Source organism: Phodopus roborovskii, unplaced genomic scaffold, assembly GCF_943737965.1.
Source record: "Phodopus roborovskii unplaced genomic scaffold, PHOROB, whole genome shotgun sequence".
Taxonomy (NCBI): domain Eukaryota; kingdom Metazoa; phylum Chordata; class Mammalia; order Rodentia; family Cricetidae; genus Phodopus; species Phodopus roborovskii.
Genome location: NW_026125264.1, coordinates 534873 through 561767, shown reverse-complemented (window position 1 = coordinate 561767; position 26895 = coordinate 534873). Strand labels below are relative to the sequence as shown.

General features: G+C 40.0%; 1 protein-coding gene across 2 annotated transcripts in view; it reads left to right on the top strand.

Annotated features, from left to right (window-relative positions):
• Nucleotides 1-20691, top strand: part of Itch (itchy E3 ubiquitin protein ligase) — a 79608-nt gene extending 58917 nt beyond the window's left edge. For both annotated transcript variants that reach the window (XM_051192543.1, XM_051192553.1), the window contains 11 exons: nucleotides 39-111; nucleotides 1085-1156; nucleotides 3525-3613; nucleotides 6545-6704; nucleotides 7451-7584; nucleotides 7906-8046; nucleotides 9866-9986; nucleotides 10739-10843; nucleotides 14475-14571; nucleotides 18173-18245; nucleotides 20582-20691. In XM_051192543.1, coding sequence (XP_051048500.1) covers nucleotides 39-111; nucleotides 1085-1156; nucleotides 3525-3613; nucleotides 6545-6704; nucleotides 7451-7584; nucleotides 7906-8046; nucleotides 9866-9986; nucleotides 10739-10843; nucleotides 14475-14571; nucleotides 18173-18245; nucleotides 20582-20681 — 1165 coding nt within the window. In that variant the 3' untranslated portion in view covers nucleotides 20682-20691. The remainder of the gene's footprint in view (nucleotides 1-38; nucleotides 112-1084; nucleotides 1157-3524; nucleotides 3614-6544; nucleotides 6705-7450; nucleotides 7585-7905; nucleotides 8047-9865; nucleotides 9987-10738; nucleotides 10844-14474; nucleotides 14572-18172; nucleotides 18246-20581) is intronic.
• Nucleotides 20692-26895: the final 6204 nt, after the last annotated feature.

Genomic DNA, 26895 nt, shown 5'->3' with positions numbered 1-26895 from the left:
AGCATTCCTTTTTACAAGCAATTGCATTTGTTTTTCAGAGACAATGGACCTCAAATAGCCTATGTGAGGGACTTCAAAGCAAAGGTTCAGTATTTCCGGTTCTGGTGTCAGGTTAGTGTTGGCTTTGTGTCTCTTTATCTCTTTCCTTTTTTTACATTGCTTATGTTATACAGCAGTTCTGCAAATGCGTATTAAGAAGAAAAATGTGAAGCATTGGAGTCATCCATTTTTAGGACTATGAAATATATTTATCAATTAGATAATTATATCTTCTGTTGTTCAACAGATTGAGCTAGAAATCATTTGAATGAGAAAATATGACTTTTTCTTCAGTACCTATTGTTTTCAAGTTGCATAAATCTTGAAACAAAGTATTTTCTGACAAACAGATTGCAGTTGGCCACTTACCTCTCTAGTAGATCTAGTGTGTGTGTGTGTGTGTGTGTGTGTGTGTTTGAGACAGGACAATCTAAATAGCCCACACTGGCTTTGAATTTAAAATCCTCCCATGTCAGCCTCCTGAGTGCTGCAATTATAGGTGTTTGCCTCAGGCATAAAACTCCATGTTGAATGTTTGATGGAACTGTCTTTGATAAGTACACATATGATCATTTACATACAAACATATATTCAGTGATTTTTTCTGATGTCTATATAAATGATTTTCTGTATGGGTTCTAAATAAAATGAGTGCATTAATTGAACTATTATGTTAAATTCTTAAATTCAAATTTTTGTAATTGACTGGGAAACATAATTCTGAATTAAATTTGAAAATCTGACTTACTTGAGTTTTTAAATAAATACTTTACATATGAGATCTGATTTTCTTTTTACTCTCATCGAAAAGAATCAACATGAATGCTGATAGGTGTGTTGGCAATCATGGTATAAATTCATATTCAAAATCTGTTTTCATTTGCAAAGATTAAGTAAAAATTTCTTTTTAGGCCATTTTAATGGTGAGAATTGACTTTATTCTTACATGGGGGAGCAGGGGAGAGAAGGGGAACTGAGGTTGGTATATAAAATGAAAAATAATTTTTTAAATAACATTTTTTAAAAAATTATTCTTATATTTCAGCAACTGGCCATGCCACAGCATATAAAGATCACAGTGACAAGAAAAACATTGTTTGAGGATTCCTTTCAACAGGTATTATCTCAGTAATGACTACCTTCTGGTACTGATGGTTTGCTCTCAATCGTTTAGCTTATAACTTCTTAAGTTAGAGTGAATGTGTTTGTGTGGCTCATGCACACTTATGTGCATGCAAGTACAAGTGTGGAGGCCAGAGGTATTTCAGGTGTCTTGCCCCATCACTCTCTACCTTCTATTTTGAGACAGGGCACCTCACTGAACCTGGAGCTGACATTTGGACTAGAGCAGCTAGCTAGCAAACCCTTAGGATCTGACTGTATTTGCTCCTCTGGAGCTGGGGTTACAGGAATGCACTGTCACCACTAGGCTCCCATGTGGGTTGCTAGAGATTTGACCATAGGTCCTCAAGCTTGCACAGGAAGCACTTTATTCCTTAGCCATCTCCTCAGCCTCTATTCTTGATTTTTCAGTTTAATTTTGTTGCCAGCTATCTTAGTACGTCGTCGTTAGGAGTGTGCAAGTGCCCTTGTGCAGTGTTTTCTGCTTTCCATTGTAAATTATTACTGAGTTTGAAGTTCTATGTCTAAGCTGCTAACTAAGTGTGTGATCGGAAATGATACACAGATAGAAATATAGTCTGTCACTAGAAGGAGGTCTGGAAATAGCCATGTGAACTTGTAATGGGCAGGGAGATGAAGAAAGATTTTGTTTTTACACTTTTGTATTAACTTTGGATTTTTATGATAAACATTTGTTTCTCTTAGAAATAATGTATTTTAAGTAGGAAAGAAATTAGCCATTGGTATCTAAGTTTTCATTTCCATCTGTGAGTGAGTCAGTTCACTATTTATCTTAATACTGTAGACATCACCCTCAAGCCAACTGCAATTAAGTGTTAGATTGTGTTAGAATAAAAAAACATTCTGTGGATGGCACCGGCAGTATATTGTGATAGGTGGTTTCCTAAGCACTGAACTGTATGCACAGGAAGAGAGGTTGGAGCCATTGGCCTTACCTGGCTGCTTCATTTCAGGAAGAGTTTTGTTCCTTTTTGAATGGAACCTCTGTTATTAACATTCAAGAGAAAAGTCGGTTGACATTCTGCTACATTGGAACAGAGAGTGGACCTTGGCGATTAACTGAGGCACTTAGAGAATTCTGTTTATACCTATGGCCTGATGTAAACCTCCATGGCCATTCTCAGCCAATGGCTTATTCATTCCTAGTCCTCATACTTGTGATTGTTCTTATGTCACTTTTTTTAAGAAAATTAGCTCCCTAGTAGCTGTAGTGACAAGATACAGATCGTGATTAAACAAACCTTTTATCTCTGTGCTCTTACAACCAAAGGCTTTTGCAGTGACATGATGATGTACTAAAACATTTAAAAGTCTTGTCTTAGATTTGACATACACCAAATAAATGGGCAGTTATAATGTAAGAGAAAATATGGTTGCTTAAAGGTAATAAATCTAGTATCAAAATAAGGTGTAACTTAAAAGTTAGCAACAGGCTTTCTTCATAGATGGTGGATAAAATTGCTTTAAATGGTGTTTTTTGTTAGCATAGTACAACTGTTTGTGGTGGAATGTGTAGAAGGCAAAAAGTCCCTTTCCTTTAGCATTTGTTAAAGGGAACTGTTCAAACTAGTTGTAACCTTGTGACATCTCTCAGGTTTGTAGCTGAGTGCTGAGCTCATGGCAGTGTAGGGTATTTATCATAACCATGCAGTTACAAACACTGAACTTTTTTGTTAGACCTGGGTGTGCTGTTTGAGTGTCCATGTCTCTTTCATAGGGAATGGAGAGAACTTACCAATCCTCTTTGTGTATTTATTAACAGTTTATCCTTATCACGTGATAAAGTATAGACATCATATCAAACTATCCCTTGCAAGTCCCTGTGGGATTCTCCTAAGCAGAAGTAACTAAATAATTTTACTGAGGGAGAAACAGATTGACCTATATACTGTAGCTTTGTAACACTGCTGCCCTTCACATCTGAAGATGACACTGTTATCCACCCATTGTGGAAGGCAAAGAGTAGGTTTTCTGTATAATTATAGACTTCCTTTGTGTGTATTTCCAAAGATGTCTGCAGCCACTGTTAAGTCAGTTAGTTAGTATATGTATCTTTTGACTGTGAAACAAAACCAAACCGGGAGGAAGAGGAGGAAAACACCCAATCTGTGACTGTGCCTAGAGTTACTTTGTACACTACACAATTAATAGAACAACTCGTAAGTTTCATGTAAAAGTGTATAATGTATATAAAAAAACAGATGCTTATATAAGTATATGAAACATTACTATGTGTTTCTATAAATGTAAACATTCTATTTCATGTGGAATGGAGTAAGTAGGAAGTGACAGTGATGTTTCCACAATTGCAGTTACAGTTCTCTCACTTTATTGTTTTGTAGATAATGAGCTTCAGCCCGCAAGATCTGAGAAGACGTTTGTGGGTGATTTTCCCAGGAGAAGAAGGTTTAGATTATGGAGGTGTAGCAAGGTAGTGATATATGAATACTCAGAACTTAGTCCTTTCCTCCAAAGGTATCATTACACTTTGTTCACAGTGTTATTTTCTCAATCTAATGTTTCAGGAAAATGACATATGGAAAATTATTATAGCTTCATTATGCACCACAGACTTTCAACAAACATTAACTTAGTGCCTATTTTCTAAGAACTGCTAGTTGATGACACCTACATCAATCACATGGTCCTCAGAGTAACCCCGTGGGATAGGATTTTACAGATGAGGTTTAGAGATTCATCTAGGGCACATAAGTTATAGCCAGGTGTAACTTTTCATTTTCTGATCAGTAACTAGTGTCAGTCAACCAACTTCTATCTGTTCCATGTATTACCTAGAGCCCTGTGGTGTGTTCAAGTCATTTCCTCCTCACTAGAGTACTGAGAAAGTTGATAGCGACTCAGTTCCTACCTAGGATTAACTTAGTGTTGAGAACATAGAGGACTATGAGAAAAGAGCTGAATCTTTGTTCTGCTCTATTAGTTTTGGAGCAACCATTCAGACTCTAGAAAACATCCTTGAGCAAGAGATAGCTTTGCTTATCCCATGACAGTATTACACCAGTTTAAAATTTTAAACTAGGGCCAGGCAGAAGTGGTGCACACCTTTAATCCCAGGACTAGAAGGCAGAGGCAGGTGGATCTCTGTGAGTTTCAGGCCAGTCTGCTCTACAGAGCTAGTTCCTGGACAGACTCCAAAACTACAAAGAAACCCTGTCTCAAAAACACCAAACAAAATAAAATAAAAAGTTATTAACTAGGGTCACAAGATGGCTCAGTGGATAACTGTTTTCTATACAACCTGCAATTTGAGTGTAGTTACCAAAACCTACAGGAGAAGGAGAGAAATCAGTTTCCCAAAACTGTCGTGTAACCTCCTCATGCACACTGTGGCCTTTGTGTACTATGATCTGCACATACATACATAGATACATATACCCGAATACACTCACATGCAGCACACATACGATGATAATAAACAATAAAAGAAAAATATATTTAAAACTAAGTAGGTAATAAAATTTTAAGCTGTGTGTGGTAGCACATGACTAATCCCAGCACTTGGGAGGTAGAAGTAGGGAGGAGCTAAAGTTCAAGTCTAGCCTGGGCTACATGAATCTTTTCTAACATAAAATAAAATAAAAATAAATTACAAAGTCGTAGCAGTGTGGAAGGGCAAGAATTTTAAGGAAAGACAGCTTGAATTTTTTTTTTTTTTTTTTTTTATTTTTTTTTTTTTATTTTGAGCAAGTATCTGTGTTTCTAGGATTACTATGAAGGGTAGATATATTTTGGGTTTTTTGTTTTTAAAATTCTTTAGATTTATTAATATTTTTCATGTGCATGAGTTTTTGCCTGTGTGCATGTTTTTACCTGGTGCTCTTGGTCAGAAGAGGGTGTTGGTTTCCTGGAACTGGAGTCACAGACAGCTGTAAGCCATCATGTAGGTACTGGAAACTAAATCCAGGTCCTCTGAAAGAGCAGCCAGTATAGCCCTGACTGTCTTGAACTCACAGAGATCCTCCTGTTTTTGCCTGATCCTTCTGAATGCTGGCATTAAAGGTGTGTGCCACCATGTCTGGCTGAAAATACTGTTTTTGTTTTTTGTTTTTTTTTTTAACAATGTAAAGATTTTTTTTTTTTTTAAATAAATCTTTGTTTCTGTTAACTGGTGAGTGAGTACATCTTACTAGTCACTCTTTTTTTTTTTTTTCCCTCAAGATTTTATTTGTAATTATGTATGTACACGTGTGTGGGGTAAGTTGTTATACATATGCCATATGCATACAGTGCTTAAAGAGTCCAGAAGACAGCATCATATCCTTTGGGCAAGAATTACAGCCAGCTATGAGCTGCCTGATATGGTGCTGGGAGCTGAACTCCAGTCCTCTGGAAGAGCAGACTGTGTTCTTAACCACTGAGCCATCTCTAGCCTGAGTAATTTTTTTTATAGCTTAATAAATTCTAAAATGTAGTTAAACTATTTGAAAATACATGACGTAATCTCAAGTAATAAATATGCACACTTAGATCATTCAGGAGACAGCCAAATCATGGTCATAATCAGAAGAATGCCCAGCAGTGTTAATATTCTCATCAAATGTTGTGTGCTAACAAGACAAGAGGTCTAGGATACATGCCGATTGCATAGTTATTGGACCAGATAGACCCATCCATGTTACATAGTGACATAATCTTATGTTGGTGTTTTCAAGTCACTTAGATTATAGCTTCAGGAAGGCTGGTGAGATGATTGTTGCACAAACCTGTGGACCAGAGTTCAGTCCCCAGAATCCCCATAAAGGTAGAAAGAGAATCAACTTTGACTTCCAAATTTACGTGCCTGTCCCCGCTCCCTCTCTCCTTCCCTCTGTCACAGCAAGAATGAACTTCTCAGGGCATTATTCTAATAGATGAATGGCTGGAATAGGTACTTTCCCTGTGAAAATGAGGTATTTGCCATAGTGCCGCTCCTTAAGTACACTATGAGACTTAATTGAAGATGGAATGGGAATTGTAATTCAGCTGCTCTAATTACCTGCACCAATAGTAAATTTTAAACTTGTCTGTCTATAAAATTTTATCAACTAACAATTTTCACATTTTCATATCTTTGGAGTTAGGGTGCATATTATGATTGTGATTAGAAAAATTTTAGAGGGCAATCAAGTAAGGGCCTTTAAAGTTAATGATATCTTAAATCATTTGAAATTTGAGAGCATATAAATATCCTGTATAACATAATGTAGTTTGAACAGAACCAAGAAAAATCAATACAAAATTAGAAAAACATTGTAGTTGAGGCAGGCAGGTTCCTGACAAATCTGTAATATAATGCTGCTCTGTGATTTGTTGACATGGTTTCCTACAAGACTTTTCATCCTGAGTTTTCTTTTGATTTCAGAGAATGGTTCTTTCTTTTGTCACATGAAGTGTTGAACCCAATGTATTGCCTGTTTGAATATGCAGGGAAGGATAACTACTGTCTGCAGATAAACCCCGCTTCTTACATCAATCCAGACCACCTGAAATATTTCCGATTTATCGGCAGATTTATTGCCATGGTAAGTACAGGTGCAAAACTGCATTTAATCATTCAGCAATACTAAATTTTTGTGTATTATAGCAGATTGTGTGACAGAATTTCCCCTCCCATTCCCCTTTTCTTTTTGATTTTTGAGAAGGGTTTCTCTATGCAGCCCTGGCTGTCTTGGAACTCACTCTGTAGACCAGGCTGGCCTCGAACTTAAGAAGATCCACCTGCCTCTGCCTCCTCAGTGTTATGATTAAAGGCATGTGCCATTACTGTCCATTGCAACAGAATTTTACATTTTTATTTATTTTTATCTGTCTGGGTGTTTTGCCTGCATGTATGTCTGAGCACCATGTGCATGCCTGGTGTCTGTGGAGGCCAGGAGAGGAATGAGATCCTCTGGTACTTGAGTTACAGACAGTAGTGAGCCACCATGAGGGTGCTGGGAATTAAAGCTGGGTCCTCTGGAAGAGCAGCAAGTACTCTTAAATGTGGAGCCATCTCTCTAGCTATGAAGGTTTTAGAGAAGTGAGGTCTTCATTATGTGCGCGCACACTCACATGTGTTCAAGCATATGCCTTGACTATCAACAGTGTAGACCAGGCTTCTTTCCAGTTCATGGAGATCTGCCTACCTTGGCTTTGGAGTGCTACTATAAAGACATGTGCCACCACACCCAGCCTCAACAATTTTTTGAATGGAAAATTTATCTAATGTTTTGATGTTTAATGACTTTTATGCAGTTATCTTAAACGTTATTGCTTTCTTCCTGTATAGGCTCTATTCCATGGAAAGTTCATAGATACTGGGTTCTCTTTACCATTCTATAAACGTATCTTGAACAAACCAGTTGGACTTAAGGATTTGGAATCTATTGATCCAGAATTTTACAATTCTCTCATCTGGGTTAAGTAAGTTTCTTTCTATATGTATTAAAATACAGATGGTGTGCTTTCATTATGGTGCTGGTAAATTCTTCCACATTGTAATCATGTCATTGTTTTATTGAATTTAAATGATATGGACATCAAACCTTTCTCATGTTTAGTATGATAAGTTTTATAGAAGTGTACCCAGAGTCTTAGGTAATATGATAATAATACGCTATTTCTTTGAATTTGTTGTCATAATTTAAGGCTTATTACTTAAATTCAGAAGTTGAATTTAATTAAAACTTTTGAATTATGATTGAGCTGTGTATATAACAGATAATTCCAATTTAATTTGTGCAGAGAAAACAATATTGAAGAATGTGGTTTGGAAATGTACTTCTCTGTTGATAAAGAAATTCTAGGTGAAATTAAGAGTCATGATTTGAAACCCAATGGTGGCAATATTCTTGTGACAGAAGAAAATAAGGAGGAATACATCAGGTAAGAGACAGTGTCCCTAAAAAGAGGCAAGAGGAGGGTTACGGGGGGGGGGGGGGTAGCTCAACAGTGAACAGTACTTGCTTTTCTTCCAGAGGACCCTAAGTTTGTTCATAACACCGGTATCAGACTGCTCACAACCATCTGGAACTCTAGCTCCAGGGGATCAATATTTTCTGTACTCTGGAAACTAACACACGTGGCATATACAACACACACACACAAAAATAAACATTCATCTTTTTTAGAAAATAAGACAATGTTCCTTTGACAGAATTTAGCCTTTTTGTTAATGATTGCCTGATAATAATTATTAAAATATTGTTTGCTTTTATGGTAGCACTTTTTTGTAAACAGTCATTTTTCATTTCTTGTGTCAGCCTAAAAATAGGATTTTAAAAGTAGAAAGCCATGGCGATTTATTTATTTATTTGTTTGTTTGTTTATTTGTTTGAGAAAGGGTCTATGTAGCCATGGCTAGCATAGATCTTATTATGCAGTTCAGGCTGATCTGAATGAAGTTCATAGAGATCTACCCTTTCCTGCTTTCCCAGTGCTGGGATTAAAAGCTGGCACCACCAATCCTAGCATGGATATCCCCTTTTACATAGCATATTTTGGTTCTTATTTTTGTTTTTTTTCTAGACAGTGTTTCTCTGTGTAGCCCTGGTTTTCCTAAAACTCACCGTGTAGACCAGGCTGGCCTCAAATTCAGAGATCCTCCTGCCTCTGCCTCCTGAGTGCTTGAAATCAAAGGCATGAGCCACCATCGCAGGCTCATTTTTTTTTTTTTTTTTTCCTAAGAGGTTTAATTTGTTTCAGGCATCATGGCATATACCTGCAGTCCTAGCACTTGTTAGGCAAAGAGAAAAAGTTCAAAGTCATCTTTGTCTATAGAGCAAATTCTAGACAAGCCTAAACCGTGAGAGAGTTGCCTAAAACAAGGAAAGCTCATTAGGCGTGTGTGTGTGTGTGTGTGTGTGTGTGTGTGTGTGTGTGTTTGTTTTGGGGGTACCTCATAAGTAATACATCAAATAGGCTAAAAAACAAAAGCAAAGCCCTTAATGTGCCAATCAAGCACCTTTACCCAATCTTTTTTTTTCTTGTTTTTCAAATTTGATACTTTTTAGTCAGAGAATATTCTTTAAAATGACATTTTGTTTTGAAACTTGTGTTATAAGCCAGTATGTAGTCTGTCTTTTGCACATATTTGCTTCTATTGTTGGGTAGTTATTGTCAAGAACTCAGATAACTAAAATATACACCTTTGTTTGCTTGTTAAAAATTTTTTTTTAAAAGCCAGGCGGTGGTGGTGCATGCCTTTAGCACCAGCACTTGGGAGGCAGAGAGGCAGGGGCAGAGGCGCAGAGGGGCAGAGGTAGAGGCAGAGAGAGAGAGAGGCAGAGAGATCTCTGTGAGTTCAAGGCCAGCCTGGTCTACTGAGCGAGTTCTAGGACAGGCTCCAGGGCAATACAGAGAAACTCTGTCTTGAAAAACCAAAAAAAAAAAAAAAAAAAAGGAAGAAAGTAATTTCCTCAAAAACATATTTTCATACATGGCATAGTGGTGCATACCTGTTATCATAGCCATTGGGAAGCTGAGGCAGGAAGATTGCCTTGAGCTTGAAGCCAGGCTGGGCTACATAATGAGTTACAGGACAGCCTGGGTTACATTGTGAGGCTCTCTTTCAAAACAAGGTGTTCATGGTACTCTAAGTTTTGTGTATATTTCAGGGTTTTAGAATAACATTTACATTTTTAATTTTATATGCAGAACTTAAAAATCTTAACTTCCTAATACAATTTCCATTCTTATTTGCCAGGATGGTAGCCGAGTGGAGATTGTCTCGAGGTGTTGAAGAACAGACACAAGCTTTCTTTGAGGGCTTTAATGAAATTCTTCCCCAGCAATATTTACAATATTTTGATGCAAAGGAATTAGAGGTAATGAGTTTTTCTTTACTCCAACACCTAGTAAATGCCCTCGGGTATCTATTTTAAAACTAGTATTTTCATCTTTCTGTGGAATGTATATTTTTATGATAGCAGTTGTTTGAAACACCCTTAATTTATTCTGAAACAAAAAAAGATCATTACCTCAAAACAAAACAAAACTATTGTTCCTGGAGAGGTGACTAAGGGTTGTGTGCTCTACCTGTTTTTCCAGAGGACCTGAGTTCAATTCCCAGATCTGAGGGTACCAGGCTATCTAGAAGTACACAAACACTAATGTAGTTAAATATCCGAACTTGTAAAATAAGTCAATAATATTTTTTAAAACTCTTTTTAGCTGGGTGTTGGTGGCACATGCCTTTAATCCCAGCATGCAGGAGGCAAAGGTTGGTGGATTTCTGTGAGTTCAAGGCCAGCCTGGTCTACAGAGCTAGCTCAAGGGCAGGCTCCAAAGAAATACAGAGAAACCCTGACTCATAAAACCAAAAACAAAACTGAAAAACTCCTTTTAAAAAGTCTTGATATTAGGTTTTTCTGCAATTCAGTAACTGTTTCCCTCAATATGTACCCTCCCTGAGTCATGTGACTAGGACTCTGAGTCACATGGCTAGGACTGAGGGTATAGAGTTTACTGAGGCTTTCTTAGTGTATCTTCAATCACTATGTTTCATGTTAGTCTTATTTATGTGAAACATTTTTGGTTACCTAAAGTTACCTAAACTTGCTTTGTTTTATTCATGTAGGTCCTTTTGTGTGGAATGCAAGAGATTGATTTGAATGACTGGCAAAGACATGCCATCTATCGTCACTACACTAGGACTAGCAAACAGATCATGTGGTTTTGGCAGGTTTGTTTCTAAATTTATTTCTATGGACAGACACAGCATACGTTGTATTTCATTTTTTTTTTTTTTAAGAATTTACCACAAATAAGTGACACAACAAAATGTGAATTTTTGTCCTATGCTGTGCATTACAGTAATATGTTATAACAAGTGAGCATGATTTTTACAGAATCCTCTAAAGACTGTTAATGAGTAACATGTTCCTTGTACCTTTGCCAGGTATAAGCTAATTTCAGAAGATACGATTTATTCATGTAGGGCTAGAGAGATCGTTCATTGGTAAAGAGCTTGTTTTTGCAGTGTTTCCCAGCATCACATGATGGCTCACAACCATCCATACCGTGTGTGCTGTACATACATACATGCAGGTTAAACCACTTCCTGCACATACAGTAAGAAGTCTAACAAAATTGTAAAAAAGAAAGATTCACTTATATTTTACATCAATACTTTTGGAATCTTATGGAACTATAAAGTATAGTTTTGATCATTACTCCTTCGTTAAGAATTATGTAATGTTTGGAAGGCAGATTTAGTAGATCTGGCTTAAGGGTTATAAGGAGAGCTCTCAAAAAATGCTTGCTGTCCGGGCTATTCGGCCAATAAAGTGCTTACTACGGAAGCACAAGTACCTGAGTTTGGATATACAGCATCCACATGGGAAAAAGCCGGGCCCAGAGACGTGCTTCAAACTTCAGTGCTGGGGAGCACAGATAGGAGATGCTGGGGCCTCAGTGGCCACTTTAGCCAGTAAGTGTGCTCCAGGTTCTGTGAGAGACCATAGGCAAAAAAAAAAAAAAAAAAAAAAAAAAAAGCTGGAGAATGATAGAGGAAAATTTGTAACATTGACCTCTGACCTAAACACATACTCAGATATTCATGCACACCTGTGAACATAGGTGTCCAGCATGTACATACCATCACCACTACCAGCAAACTAAAAGCATAAGATTGAGGGCTAAAGAGATGAGATGCTTAGCCCATACAGGTCCCTGCTGCCAGCTCTGCTGACCTGAGTTTGAACCCTGGATTTCAGGACACAAGCAGCTTCTGAAAGTTGTCCTCTGTCCTCCACATGCACTGGGCCCTCCTGTGCACACTCTCAATGAATAAAATGCAATTACATCTTAAAATAAAATGGGCTGGAGCGAGGGCCTGGTAATGTAGAGTACTTGGTACTCTTGCGAAGGACCCAGGTTTGATCTTCAATATCCACATTGGTGTTCACAGCTGTGTGCCACCAATTTCAGGGGACCTGACATTCTCTTCCATCCTTCGTGGACACTTGCACACATGTGGTACATATACATGAACTCAGGCACATACACACTTAAAATGTTACTTATTTTCCTTTTCTTATTTAATTGGGACTGGTGGCAAGATGGCTTAGTGGGCCAGGGCACTTGTCAGCAAAGATGATGACCTAAGCTTGATTCCCTAGGACTCCCCTGATAGAATGAGAGTACAAACTGTGGAATTTGTCCTCTGGCTTTCATATGCACTCAGTATCAACACATTCACACACAATCACACAAAAACAAGTAATTCAAAAAATAAATAGGGTCTGGAGAGATGGCTCAGTGGCTAAAAACACTTGCTGTTGTTCTAGAGGAACCAAGTTTGGTTCGTAGTACCTATTGTGACTCAAAAGTTCCAGGGTATCTAATGCCTCTGGCCTCCACAAGCACCTACATGTAGACACACTCACCTGTACATAATTAAAAATAAAAATAATCTTGAAAATAAATAAAAATAAGTAACTAGTGCTCAGAAATGTTTGATTCTTAAGGATCTACAAATTCAAACCCCAGCTAGATAGTATTTTGTACACATTAGGAAATAGGAGAAACATACCCTTTGATGAGAATGTGGAAAACTTGAAACCTTCATTCATTTCTGTTAAGAGTTATATACTGCAATAATGGGAAAAAGTGTGGCAGCTTACCAAAAAAGTTAAAAGTAGCCAGGCATGGTAGCCATATCCCTGTAATACCATGCGGGAGGCAAGAGGATTGATCAGGAGCTGAAGGCCAACCTCATGAGATCTTGTCTTAAAAACAAGAGCCTGGCAGTGGAGGTGCATGCCTTTATTCCCAGCACTCAGAAGGCAGAGAGGCAAGTGGCTTTCTTGAATCAAGGCCAGCCTGGTTTACAGAATGAGTTCCAGGACAGCCAAAGCTACACAGAAATCTTGTATTGAAACCCCATACCCCACCCCCCCAGCTAAAGCAAAACAAAACAAAACAAAACAAAAAAACAAAAAAAAAAAAAAAAAACAAGAATAGTTTAAATATACAGTTAACATACATGATTTCCAGTTTTACTAGAATTAAACCCAGAGACCCAAGCAGATATTGCTGCATGCCAGTATTTATAGTAGTGTTGTTCCAGCTCACCCAAAGGCAAAATTAACCTATCTGCATTTTAATGGATGAACAGACATACACATACATACATACAGCACATACAGAAAGCTGGGCACAGCAGCATACACCTGGGTGCCAGAGCTGTGGAGGCAGAGACATGAGCGTCCCTGAGATGTACTAGCCATCTAGTGTAGCTGAGAGGACAAGCTACAGGTTCCGTGAGAGACTGTTTGAACAGACACAGAAGATTAGGTGGAGAGCCATTGAGGAAGATATCTAGGATTGCCCTGTAGCCTCCACACATGCATTCTCATCTGAGTACACATGTGCATACTCACATGACCAGTATACATACCCCACAGAAATAACAAAGGTGCACACTCACATGGCCAGGATACATACCCCACAGAAATAACAGGTGTGCACACTCACATGATCAGTATATATACCCCACAGAAACAACAGGGCAAGTTTTGTTAGGTTTATTTTACCTTAATCTTATATTTATTTGTTTGTTTATTGTGTGTGTACATATATGGCATGGTTTGCATATGGACTCAGAGAACAAGTGGCTCCTGAGGATTGAACTTTATCATCAGGCTTGGTGCCAAGCACCTTGTCCACTGAGCCATCTCATTGGTCACTTAACATAATTTTAAAAAAATTTTAATGTCCTCTATACACGTAACAAAATTCATGTTAAGAAACAAACACTAGTTAGGCATGGTGGCACACACCTTTAATCCCAGCACTTGGGAGGGAGAGGCAGGCAGATCTCTGAGTTCAAGGCCAGCCTGATCTACAGAGTAAGTTCCAAGAGCCATGGCTACACACAGAGAAACCCTGTCTTGAATTGACAAGAAACCAGATTGGTCACTCATGCCTATAATCCTAGCACTTAGGAGTGTAAGGACATTCTCAACTATATACCAAGATATTGAGGAAAGAGGTTGTTGCATTTCATAAGCGTGATTTGATTTGTCATACTAGACCTTTGTGTCCTGAGTGACCACAGGAATGTGCTATAGGACAGACAAGTCTAAGGGGAACAGGAAAGGCTGCCCTAGAAAAACAGAGCCAAGAGCCTTCAGAGATTCTCATCCTGAGTAAAGGAGGATGCTGAGGCTTTGATGGGCATGGGTAAATTTACTGTCTAGTGTTGCTGGCACCCCAAGTTCATTTAAGATTTGAAGTGACCATTTTCTTTTCTTGTTCAGTGAGCTGTATATAACAAGACTTAAATTTCTCCTTGAATATGATGTTTACAGTTTGTTAAAGAAATTGATAACGAGAAGAGGATGAGACTTCTGCAGTTTGTTACTGGAACCTGCCGATTGCCGGTGGGAGGATTTGCTGACCTCATGGGTATGTATAAAGGTCCTTTTCCATAGAGAAGGCTGTTAACCTTACTGTCCTTGGATGATTGTGTGTGTAACTTATCAGAAGCAACAGACAGGTGTAGTTGTTCTTAACCAGCCACAGTTGACCTGCATTTTGTGGACTTGGAGTTGACTTTTTATTTCTTGCCTCAGTGTATTTTTTCCTTTTTTTTTTTTTTTTTATTATTACTTTTTTCTTATTTTACATATTGATCCTAGTTCCCTCTTCCTCCCTCCCTGTTTTTTTAAGATGGGGTCTCATGACCCCTAGAATGGCTTCAGATTCACTATGTAGCCAAGGATAACCCTGAATTCCTGGCCTCATACCTCCATATGTATGTTTGATAAAGTGCTGTAGTAGAAGATATATTTAAACAGACAAATACCTATTTTGGGGTGAAAGAGGACTACTTTTTTTTTCTTTTAATTTTTCTTTTATTTTTTATATGCATTGATGTTTTGCCTGCGTGTATGCTTGTGTGAGAATGTCAGATCTTGGAACTGGAGTTACAGACCGTTGTGAGCTGTCATGTGGGTGCCAGGAATTGAACCCTGGTCCTTTAGAAGAACAGCCAGTGCTCTTAACCACTGAGCCATCTCTTCAGTACCAATTGTTCCTATTTTTAAGAATATATTTGAGTTCAAGAATAAATCCTCTCTAAGCACTGGAAAATCATAAAGCATATAGAAAAGATGAGAAATAGTTGGATATGTTGGCAAATGCCTGTAATTGCATGACTTGGGAGGTATAGGTAGAAGGATCAGAAGTCAAGTCATCCTTTAACTACCTTAGCTACATAGGACGATTGAGGCCAACCTGAACTACATAATACCCAGCTTCAAAATAAAAGAAGCCAAGTGTGTGAGTTCAAGGCCAGTCTGGTCTACAGAGTGAATTCCAGGACAGCACAGGTCTTACACAGAAGAACCCTGTCTTAAAAAACAAAAAAGAAAAGAAAAGGAATAAGCTAAATTCAGTAGGATAATAGTACACTTGCTAAGTAAACTATAAAATATCAATTTGAGGAAAAATAAAAATGGACCTTATTTAAAAGTGTAATATCAGGCTGATGGTATAGCCCTTGTTGAACATGCATGAGATCCTGGATTTTATCCCTAAAAGGAAGTAAACTAGTGTCAAAGCATATATCTTAGGAGCTGGACAGGTGGCTTAGTGGTTAAGAGCACTGGCTGCTCTTCCAGAAAACCTGGGTTCAATTCTTAGCACCCACATGGCAGCTCCCACGGTCTCTAGCTCTAGTTCCAGAAAATTTGATACCCTCATGCAGACATAAATGCAGGCAAAATACCAATGCACATAAAATAAGAATAAACCATTAAAATATTTTTATTTTAAAAAAAGCAACTAAAGATAGTTGTACAGGTGCTTGAGAGATAGGTCCATAGTTAAGAGCACTGGCTGTTCTTCTAGAAGACCAGGGTTCAATTCCCAGCACCCACATGACAGCTTATAACTGTCTATAACCCAGTTCTCAGTGATCTGATACCTTTACACCATGCACATAAAGTTAAAAATTAAAATATAAAAAATAAAATTAAAAATAGCAATGTGGATGCAGGAGTCTACATGGAAGTTATATAATTAAGGGACAGTGTCAGGTAAGAGTAAAAGCAAGAGGCTACCTAAAAAGAATTTAAGCATGTTACTTGTACAGTTAGATTCTTTCCCATCTTTTTCTCTTCCCTTCTTTTCTTTAACAGGTAGCTAGGGCTGACCTCAACTGTAGGAGAGGCTGACTTTGACCTGAACTGTAGGCTTCAGGCCTGTAGTTCAGTGTATTATTACATCATCTAATTTGAGAATACAGTCATGGTGATGGTCATATTGTGTTACAGCTCTGAAGGGAAAGCTACCGTGGCAGTGGGAAGCCAAGGGATACCTATAACTTGGAAGGGAAAGGTATCCCAACAGAAGTGTTACAGCTCTGTTCTGGCAAGGGGCTGGGGGAAGTTGGGTCCTTGCTCTGGGAACAGTTTCTCTAATGTCAGTATAACAGCTCTGCTCCATCCAGCAGGGGAGGGTTTCCCCAACTGGGTTGTTAGAGCTCTGCTCTCTTCTTTTCTCCCCTCCCCTCCTCCCCTCTCCTCTCCCCTCCCCTCCTGTGCTCTCCTCTCCTTTCCTCTGCTTTGCTCTGCTCAGAAGTGTTACAGCCCTGCTCAGCTTCCCCAGAGTATAACAGTTCTGCTCCAGCAAGGGAAAGCTTCCCCAGACACAGTGTTAGAGTTCTGCTCTGCCCCAGGGAAAGAAAGTCACTATAAACAAACCTCACTTTAGATTTATTGGGAGGGAAGAATCCATGAGAGTAGCTGCCTCTGCCAGGGTGGAAAAGGGTAGCCCCAAACTGAACAGGTACAGGCCTTATATAGGGTTTCTTAGGGGTGGAGCTTAACAAGGTGGAGGTTTTCAGAGTGAGGATTGAGATTAGTTGGTTTTTGTGCTGAGGAATTGGTTGGATTTCAGTCCCTGAATTGGTTAGGAACAGCATGTGTTTCCTTGGCTTTGGTCTCAGGGCCAGGGTGTTTTTCATTAGCCCTTTTTACCCTACACATATGGCACATGAGATTCTATTGTATTTCACAGTCTTCTCTATTACATGTTAATTGACATCATTGACTGCTTATTCTGTGGTTCAAATACTGTAATGAGCCGTTAGTTCCATCACTTGAGAGGAGAGGCAGATGAATCTCTGTGAGTTCAAAGCCAACCTGATCTACAGAGAGTTCTAGGTCAGCCAGGGCTACACAAAGACTGTTCAAAAATCAAAAGAGGGAAGTGGGGAAGAAATATTGAAATGAATAGAAGGGAGCATGCAAAGGGAATAAATGTGTCTTTAGTATAGAACATTTTGAACAGTTCTTGTTCATAACCATCTTTGTTCCCTTATCCTTCTGGATTTCATGTGCAAATACCTGTGAATGTGGGACATAAAGAACTACCCATCTCTGTTGTTCTGGGCCTACTCATTAGGACACAGGAGCTCTGTGCCCGGGTGCCCCTTACACTTAGAATAAGGCGAGCAGCACCCACTACCAGTCATTTTGACCACCATCGAGTGCTTCCTAGGGAGCAGGAGTGTCCTTTAATAAAGCTGTTCTTGGTGCTGATGAGCACCACAGCTGCATCTAACAGGAGCCAGGAGGCAAGCATCATGGAGGGTGAGTGTGTCCAAGGTTAGCTGTGCAGGACCTGTGAGCAGAGGCCTTACACTGAATTTGCTGGCTGTTTACATGAGTAGAGTTCCAACAATTAGATATTTGTGTCTTCTTATGTGGGCTATTAATCAGGGCATTGTGCCATTCTAGCTAAGGAATGATATATAGAGCTGCAGGGTTTCTTCTTAGTATACATTAACAAAATGATTCTTGAATTTCACCACTTGTAACAGAGGCAGGATCTTGGTAAAATGTGCACTAATCTCCTGCCTCTGGAGTTGTTGATGCAGTAGGTTTAGGACAGGTCTGTGTGTGCGTCCAGGATTCTGAATCGCAATGCTGCTGCTTAACTGGGATGCATAATTTAAGAGCTTTTAAATCAACAATTTCTTTATGCTTTTACTGTGCTTTAGGGAGTAATGGACCACAGAAGTTCTGCATTGAGAAAGTTGGGAAAGAAAATTGGTTACCCAGAAGCCATACTTGGTAAGCAAAATGAGAAATATACAAAATAAACTTTTATCAACTTAGCCTCTAGCTAGAAATGAAATAGAATGAAATGAATAGAAATGAAATAATTTCTCCATATCTTAACAGTTTTACTGAGGTAGATTTTATTTCTCACAAAGTAAATTCCTTCCCCCATTTAAAAGATGGTTTATTTTTATTTGTATGTGTCGCTGAATGAGTGTATGTGACCGTGTGTAACTTACAGATGTGAGCCACCTGATTCAGGTGCTGGGAATTGAACCCTGGGTCCTCTGGAAGAGCAATAAGAGCTCATAACCACTGAGCCATCTCAACAGTGTCTCCCCCCCCCCCCTTTTACTGAGACATGATCTCATAGCCCAAGCTGCCCTTGAACTCCTGATCTTCCTGCCTCTGCTTCCCAAGTGCTGGGATTACAAACCTGCAAATTTTGATCCATGATAAAGCTTTACAGGCCTAAAGTTGTTTTAGAGCCTTGCCTTCAAGATGATCCCTTTTGTGCCCATTTACCATGCATTAGTTTTTCTACCTCTTAAAGTATTAACATGGGATTTAGAATATTTGTATCCTACTTAGTAATGTGGTGAACAGAATTATTGCTCTTTTTGATTTTCTTTTTGCAGTACCAGGAATTGAGCCCAGCCAGCGCCTTTCACATACCAAGCAGCCCTCTATAACAGAGCTATATCCCCAGACCTTGTTTTCCCAAACTAAAAAGCAACCAGTGTTAACCTCAAATACAGTTCATGTTGGAATTCAGTTTGTGGTAGTCACATTTAGATTTTAACCTTTTTCAGGTGTGTGTAGCTCAGTGTTTTTAAATAGGTTCACATGGTTATGCAGGCATCCCTGTCATCTGTTGGCTGACGTGTCACTAAAAACACACTTCCACTCTCCAGCTCTTAGTGACCAACATCCTTTTCATCTCTAGGACTTTTGATTAATTCGGGTCCTTTCTCAGTGTGGAATCAGGTCCTTCTCTACCTGGCTTATTTTACTCTAAATGATGTGTTACAGTACATATTATCTTTTTCTTCCTTTTATTTAACCAACTGTGTGTTGCGTGTGACATTAGGGAACAAAGCCAGCACCTACATTTTTGTTAGGCTAACATTTTGTTGAGCCACAGCCTCAACCTCCCTATTTCTTTTTTGTTTCTTTGAGACCGGGTTTCTCTGTATTGTTTTGGAGCCTGCCCTGGAATTTGCTCCATAGACCAGGTTGGCCTTGAATTCACAGACATCCGATTGTCTCTGCCTCCCGAGTGCTGGGACTAAAGGAGTGTGCCACCAATGCCCAGCACCTCCGTACTACTTTTGACACAAAATAATTGTACATATTTTTATGTGACTTGGTTTTTGAGACAAGGTCTCATGAAGCCTAGGCTAGCTTTGAATTCCTGTTTATCCTGCCTCTAATACCAAATACTGAAATTATAGACATAGGGTATCATGCCCAACTATTTATGGACCTAGCTGCTCTTGCAAATGACCTGGGTTTTATTCCCAGCACCCACATGATGGCTGACAACCAACTGTAACCACATCCAAGAGATCTGGTTCACTCTTATGGCCTCCATGGGCTCTAGGCACACATGCAGTTCATAGATATATAGGTAAACAAAACACACGTTAAAAAATAGAATAACTTATATTTGACAATAATATAAATAGTTCCTTGGGTTTTTTTTAAGGGTGGAATTGTTTGTCTCACACCTGTAGGAACACAAACAAAAAAAGACAGTGCTTAAAAATCTTAAAGCTGGGCTGGAGAAATTCCCAGCTAAGAATAGAACAGAGAAATGTAGAGGGAGTGAAGTATTAGAGAGTCATTTTCTTATATTTGTTTATATTGTTTATGTTGAGACAGGGTCTCACTATGTAAACCAGGTGGCCTCAAACTCAGAGATCAGCCTGCCTCTGCCTCCTGAGTGCTGGGATTAAAGGGGTGTACCACCACACCTGGCCTATCATTTCTTATTCTAACATAATATACCTAAAACCTTTTATAGCCTGCAAAGTCTAAAGTATTTCTTTTTGGCCGTTACAGTAAGTTTGTGACCACTGATCTAGAATGGCAGTTGGGGCAGCATGAGCAGATTGTTATTTGCTGAGCATTGGCACTGAGCTGTGTGCAGCTCTGACTCTGAGCTGTGTGTTGCTATCTGGTTTACAGAGAAGGCACTTGAGAGAATCTAGGAAAGGTTGAAATCAGTTCCTCAAAGGTCCTGATTCAAGCCCACATTGTCAGAACTTCACAGTGTTTCTGCTGGACACTGCCCATGTCTGTCTTTGTATCCTTCCTTTTCTTAAGCCAACAATTCTTATTTTCAGTTTCAACCGCCTGGACCTCCCACCCTACAAGAGCTATGAGCAACTGAAGGAAAAGCTGTTATTTGCCATTGAAGAAACAGAAGGATTTGGACAAGAGTAACTGTTGAGACCTTAGGCCACCAGAATACAGGGACTCATCTTCAGTGCCTGTCCTTCCTTCTCTGCCTGTTGCACATCTAATTGTAAACTTGGACTGTGACTAGAGAGTTATCTGAGTGTAAGTAGAGCAATGTTACCGTTGAGATTTATCTGCCAGTGATTCTGGGTTTCTGCTCGACGTCTCCAGAAAGCAGATCTACAAACAGTAGTCAGAAACTTACTTAACATGAGATTTAACACAGCGATGAAATCTCCCTTGTCTTATTCCACTAGATTGTTCCCTTAACAACAGTTTTCTGTGGTGTCAAAGTCCCACTTGGGAGTAGGTCTCTTGGTGGCTGTTGTAAAGATTCTGCAGACACACAGGGACATCTCCAAAGCTGCAATACACAAGGTCTTCCTGGTAAAGCCTCTAGCTAGGAGGTGCTCAACAACAGTGCAAGCTCAGCCCCGCGTCGGCACTTGAGCAACTGCCGCTTGTGCTCTCCCTCTCATTTCAGCCTGGCCTGACTGTTGTTTTCATCCCTGGAGCATGAACCAGTGCGTCACTCTGAAGTTATTCCTGGAGGTGACGCAGGACTCACACCTTTCTACAAAATAGTTTTGTCTATTTGAATTCAGGGAAACCTTGATCCCCATCGACATATGACTTCATACCTCTCCTCATTCAGTTTATAATTATTTTATTGCCTTGCAAATACTAAACTTTACAAACAGTATCAGCACTGTGGTTCCTTCACATTTTAGAAGTTAACCTAAAATTAAAATTAATTTTGATGAATTCATCTAAGATCATTGTTGATTTTTAAGTCTTACACAGAAATTGAAGCTTTATGGTTTTATCATAACCCAACACCCCAGTTAACATTTCATTAATGCTAAGGTATTCGAGTTGCAACCATTTCTAATCCAAATAGAGGTCTAGGACACTATCAGTAAAGGACAGAGTCCATCAGCACATTTGTGCTGTCTTTCTACTTCAGCCACGTTTGGGAACAGGCGCTCCCATTCTCTCATGGTCCTGATCTGCAGTATTTTCCTCACCCCTAAAAACATTAGATTTTGCTTCTTCATGACGTGTTTATTTCGGACTGTTCCTTTAGTAACTGATGAATGCACTTTGACTGTCTCTGTACTCAGTTTCCCTTGGCTTTACGTAGACTGTCCAGATGGCTGCTGCCTAGATTGGACTTAATGAGTAGTAAACTGAAGCCTCAGCCATGTGAGTCTCTGTTATAGCCAAATCCCCAAAACAGCCTTATAACTCTTAACAGGGACTTTTGAACACGTTCGGTAGCATAGCATGAAGCGAAGAATACAGAGTGACAAACCCCTGTTCCATAGGAAGGAAAATGTCTCTCTGTCCCTAGCTGCTCTTGTTGTTCTCACCCTGGAACATCTTGAACTTGTGCAGCTGTGCTCTAACACTGCCATCGGTGGTCAGCGGAGACACGAGTGACTGAGGAAGGGCTGCCTCATCTAGAAACTGTCAGTGAAGGGAAGCCCAGCTTGTCCCAGCCCTCTTCTTCACCCTGTATACCACAGGAAACACAAGTCATCTCTAGAGGCCCTAGTTATCTCCAGAGTAGGAACTCTCTGCCTTTTTGTTGGTAGGGTTAAAATATATATATGCTATTGCTTTGTCTTACAGAGCGAATGTCTGCCAACTACCCATTTACTACATAGGCTTGGACTTTAATATATGGTTATAAATACTAAGCCTTCTACAAAGACCTCCCATCGGATCAAATTCTTGTACTAAAATGTAGTCATCTACCATATCCATAGTGATTTATGAGATTAAATTAAGAAATAATGTAAGAAAATAGGCTTTGTTGTTTCTGCATAATGCTTCATGATTCATTTAGGGACCTAGAGATATTATGTGAAAATGTATAAATATCACCCAAAAGGCTTTCTGCCCTATATTTTTAAAATACAGAAGTTATATTTGAAGTAGTCCTGGCCCTAGTTCTATAGGGCTTGGCTATTTAATATTTTTATGGAAGAAATGTTTAGTTCTGGAAAAGGTAAATGCTTGTATATATTTTTGCAGCCCTGGAGTCTCCCAACTCCATTTCTTCCTTTAATTTAATTGATCACATATATATGTCTTCCCTGCTGTGTTAGGAAAATGGGGCTGGATATCCCAAGAATCAGAGATTATATAAAATAATGCAACTAAACAGCAGACATAAATATTTACCAAATGCTCTCACATTTTGGTTCAAAGTGAGTATTTGGAAATAGATTTCTTGTGTTAATTAGTGCTTTTCCTTAAAATCCAGACTAAGTTGCTTTTAATCTTTTTTCTCTGTAAGCATTGTAAATGCTAATCAATCCTGTTCAGTTTTTTCTTACTGCATGTTACATTGAAAATAAAAACGGAGTACAGTGAGCATTTGCCTTTTCTTTTGCTCTTTGGTGGGTTCCACAGCAGAGTCAAGAGGGAAGGGGCTTGGGTAATTGATCAGACGAAGTGATTTAAAGCCAACTGAGCAATTGATAGCAGTGACCTGTGTAGAAGCATTTAAATTTAGAAGTTATTTAAATAACTCTTTTAAGATTCAGGTATTTTTGTCACCAAAGGACATCCACTCATCTGCCTACAAGTTCTCACTCTAAATGACTGTCTCAGTCAAACGCTGTCTGTCACTTTTTACTTACCTGGTGAAATTACCTGAAATGTTTTCAGGGTAATTCATGTTTGGGGTCTAAATTTCTTTCACTACTTCAGTGCAATATCATTGGTGTTTCCAGCCGCCACCCTTTCAGTTTCTCTTTGCACTTTCAAATGTCTGTATGTGTTTCTATCAAGTCATCCAGGGATTGGCACACTTGCCTGTTCCCTGGCTTTCTTAGACTGTGATTTAAAATGCTCAGGTAACTACACATCACAGAGAGGAGGTTGCCTTGCTTGGATTTCCTTAAAAGATGTAAGACTTTATAATTAAAGTTCTTTGAGCCCTTCATTTTGCACACTTTCCTGTTGTTTTTGTTAGGAAAATGGCATGTAACAAAGCTTTTTATGTGACTTCTTTAGAGTTGCATGTTGACAGCCTGCCTGTTGTGGAGGGTGTAGAAAATGTCGATCTGCTACTCAGGTGCAGCTGGGTGAGGCCACCTGCAGGGGCCACAGGGGGCTCCACCTGCAGGACCACAGGGGACCTTCATCTGAACTGCCTCTTCCTGCAACAGAAGTGGTCTGAGGGAGAGAGGGCTCAGTCAGTAAAGTGCTTGCTGCACAAGCCTAATGGATGGACGCCTGGAACAGTGTTGTGCAGCACTAGGGCAGCGAAGACAGGCAGATTCCTGAAGCCTCTGGCCAGCTAGACAGTCTAGCTGACCAGATAAACTCCAGGGTCATTGAGACCTTGTCTCAAAGACGAAACACCCACTGCTGAGTTATGGTGGATAGTGTCATGCTCATACCCACAAGCAAGGCTCTGGTTCAAACCATTGGGTCACAAAACAAACCCTTGAGACGTGAAGATTGGATGGAGAGGTGGGATGGGTAAGTGTGACCAGAATGCACCAGATCTGGGCATGAAACTGCTAGTGAGTTTTTAATGTGGAACCAGGCTTGGCGGTTCGTGCCTTCAATTCCAGCACTGGAGAACTCTGTGAGTTCCAGGACAGCTGGGTTACAGACCTGGTCTCACAAACAAACAAAAACCAAACAGCTGGAGAGATAAGTTCAGTGCAAGAATGCTTGCACCCCAGTGGTGGTGGCAGTAATGCCTTTAATCCTAGCACACAGGCAGAGGCAGAGGCAGGTGCATCTCTGAGTTCAAGGCCAGCCTGGTCTACAGAGCGAATTCCAGGACAGCTGGAACTACACAGAGAAAAACCCTGTCTTGAAAGACCAAAAAAGAAAAGAAAAAAGTGCTTACTACTATACCAGAGGATCAAAATCAGATTCCAGTGCCCCTCTGGGTTAGCTCACTGTCACCTGCAACTCTAATCCCAAGAGATATGAGGCTTCCTTCTGACCTACATAAGACCAGTCATGCCCATGGTGCACATACATGCATACATGCAGGTTAAACATTCATAAAGTAATGTTTTTTCCTAAAAAGACTGACTGTTCTCCACAAGTCTGCCTCCTCACCCACTTAAGAACCTCATTAGAAATCCAAGCGTGAGCGCTGTTGAGATGATTGGAGGCAGAGCACTGGCCGACAAGCAGGCCTACAGATCTGAGATTAATCCCAGAACCACCGAGTGTGAGGAGAGAACCACTCCCCCAAATTGTCCTCTGTCTGCCACAGACTTATCCTGTGGCATGCAGGAAACAGACAAAATGTTTACAAGAACATGGATAAGTTTGGCAAATTGCTCATTGGGTAAAGATATTTGTCACACAACCCAGAGTTCAACCCTTAGAGCACATGGAGAAGGTAGAAAGAACCAATCCCACACACATCCTTGGCACAAACCACACAACTGTTTTAGGAAAGCAGAGAAGGGTTGTGTCTTCTTTTAAAATTGAACCAGCAGAAGGAAACTTCTGGAAGTGGGCAGAAACTACAGGCCCCTCCTAGGTCCTGGTTAGGTCTGTTGCTTGCTTCTAAGTGGTTCCTGTTCAGCAAAGAGTGGCTTTAGGCAATAGAGCTTCCTCAGAACTTAAGAGAAATACCTAGAAAATTTGCAGTCATGTCTTTAGATCACTAAACAGCCATGCTATTTTTTCTTTCTCATCTTTAACTCAAACCTGTACTATTTGACTTCCCTGGTATAGTTAAAAAATACCACATCCACAGTGACATCATCCCAGACTAGCAATAGGTACTACTATGTTGCAGTCACTAGTGACTGACTAAAGAAAACAACCCAGAATATTAACACCGAAGAATTAAATGGAGAGTTGAAATTGGAATCCAGGATTTTTTTTTAAAACTCCAGAATCCCTTTACACTGTATTGGAATTACAAGCTGAGATCCTTCTCCACAGGTAGCTCATGCATCTTGTCTAATCAGACTTCCAAGTCCTTTTAGATAAATGCCCCTGAGTCCTCACCACAGTGCCCCATCCTGCGTTCGTCTGGTTCACGTGTAAGATGGAGGTGATGGCCCTTGCTGAGCTAATTCCTGGGATTTTTAGGGGTCCATTCACTATAGCACTTCTGCCCCTATTTGGAATGAAGATCTGGAGGTGAGGTACATCCCTAATGTTTCTAGCATTCAATAACCATTTGTTTACATTTTTTTTTTAGCAGAGTTTCTCTGTGTAGCCCTGGCTGCCCTCTAAATCAGAGATCAGCCGCCTCTGCCTCCCTAATGACACCTGCCACCACACCTGGCACAGTATTTTTTTTTAATGTGTATTTTGCCTGTCTGTATGTATGTACACCACGTGTGTGCCTGGTACTCTCAGAGGTCAGAAGAGGTCATTGCCTACCTTGGAATGGGACTTTAGATGACTGAACTGCCATGTGGGTGCTGGGAACTGAATCCAGGTCCTCAGCACGAACATCAAGTGCTCTGACTAGGTGAGTTCCCCTCGTATTGGGAGATCCTGCAGGGCACTGCATCTAGCTAGCTTGAATTCTGGAGTGTTAATCACATAGGCTTTTTAAGAACTTTATTTAGTCAATGTGTCTTTCACATCATACATCTTGATGCCACTCATTTCCCTGTCCCTTTGCATCTGCCCTCCACCCCTGTAACCCCTCCCAATAAAACACAATTTAAGAGAAAGAAGGACATTCAAAATCTCATCCTGGAAGCTGCAGTGACAGTCACACAGTAAACCCTTTTGTCCATGTATCTTGTAAGCGTTCATTGCAGTCATTGGTCTGATGCCAGGCCTCTGGTTTCTACATTATCAATGCTGGCCCGTCACTGGGAGTCTTCTTGGATATGCTGTTGTTGTCTGTGTCCTGGAGATCCTACAGCTTTGGGTGTGCAGATCAGGTCCCTTCACGTGCTCCCCCAGATCCTAGATAGGGTGGATGCTGGGGCAGGCTAAGTCCTAACCTTGGTTCTGGGCCAGGGCAGCTGCAGGGTTGGTCTGACTTGACCACCAGGGTGAGCTCTCCAGCACTGCCCTGGCTAATTCACCCTTGAAGCACTGAGCTAGGGGTGGGGCCGGTTCTCCTGCTTTCATGCCCCAACTTGGACCCAGGCCAGGTGAAGGGGCCACTCTTCCAAGTGCTGAAGCTAGTGAGGGGCAGGGACAGTTCCTCTACCTGTCTCGGGCTTGATGGTCGGTG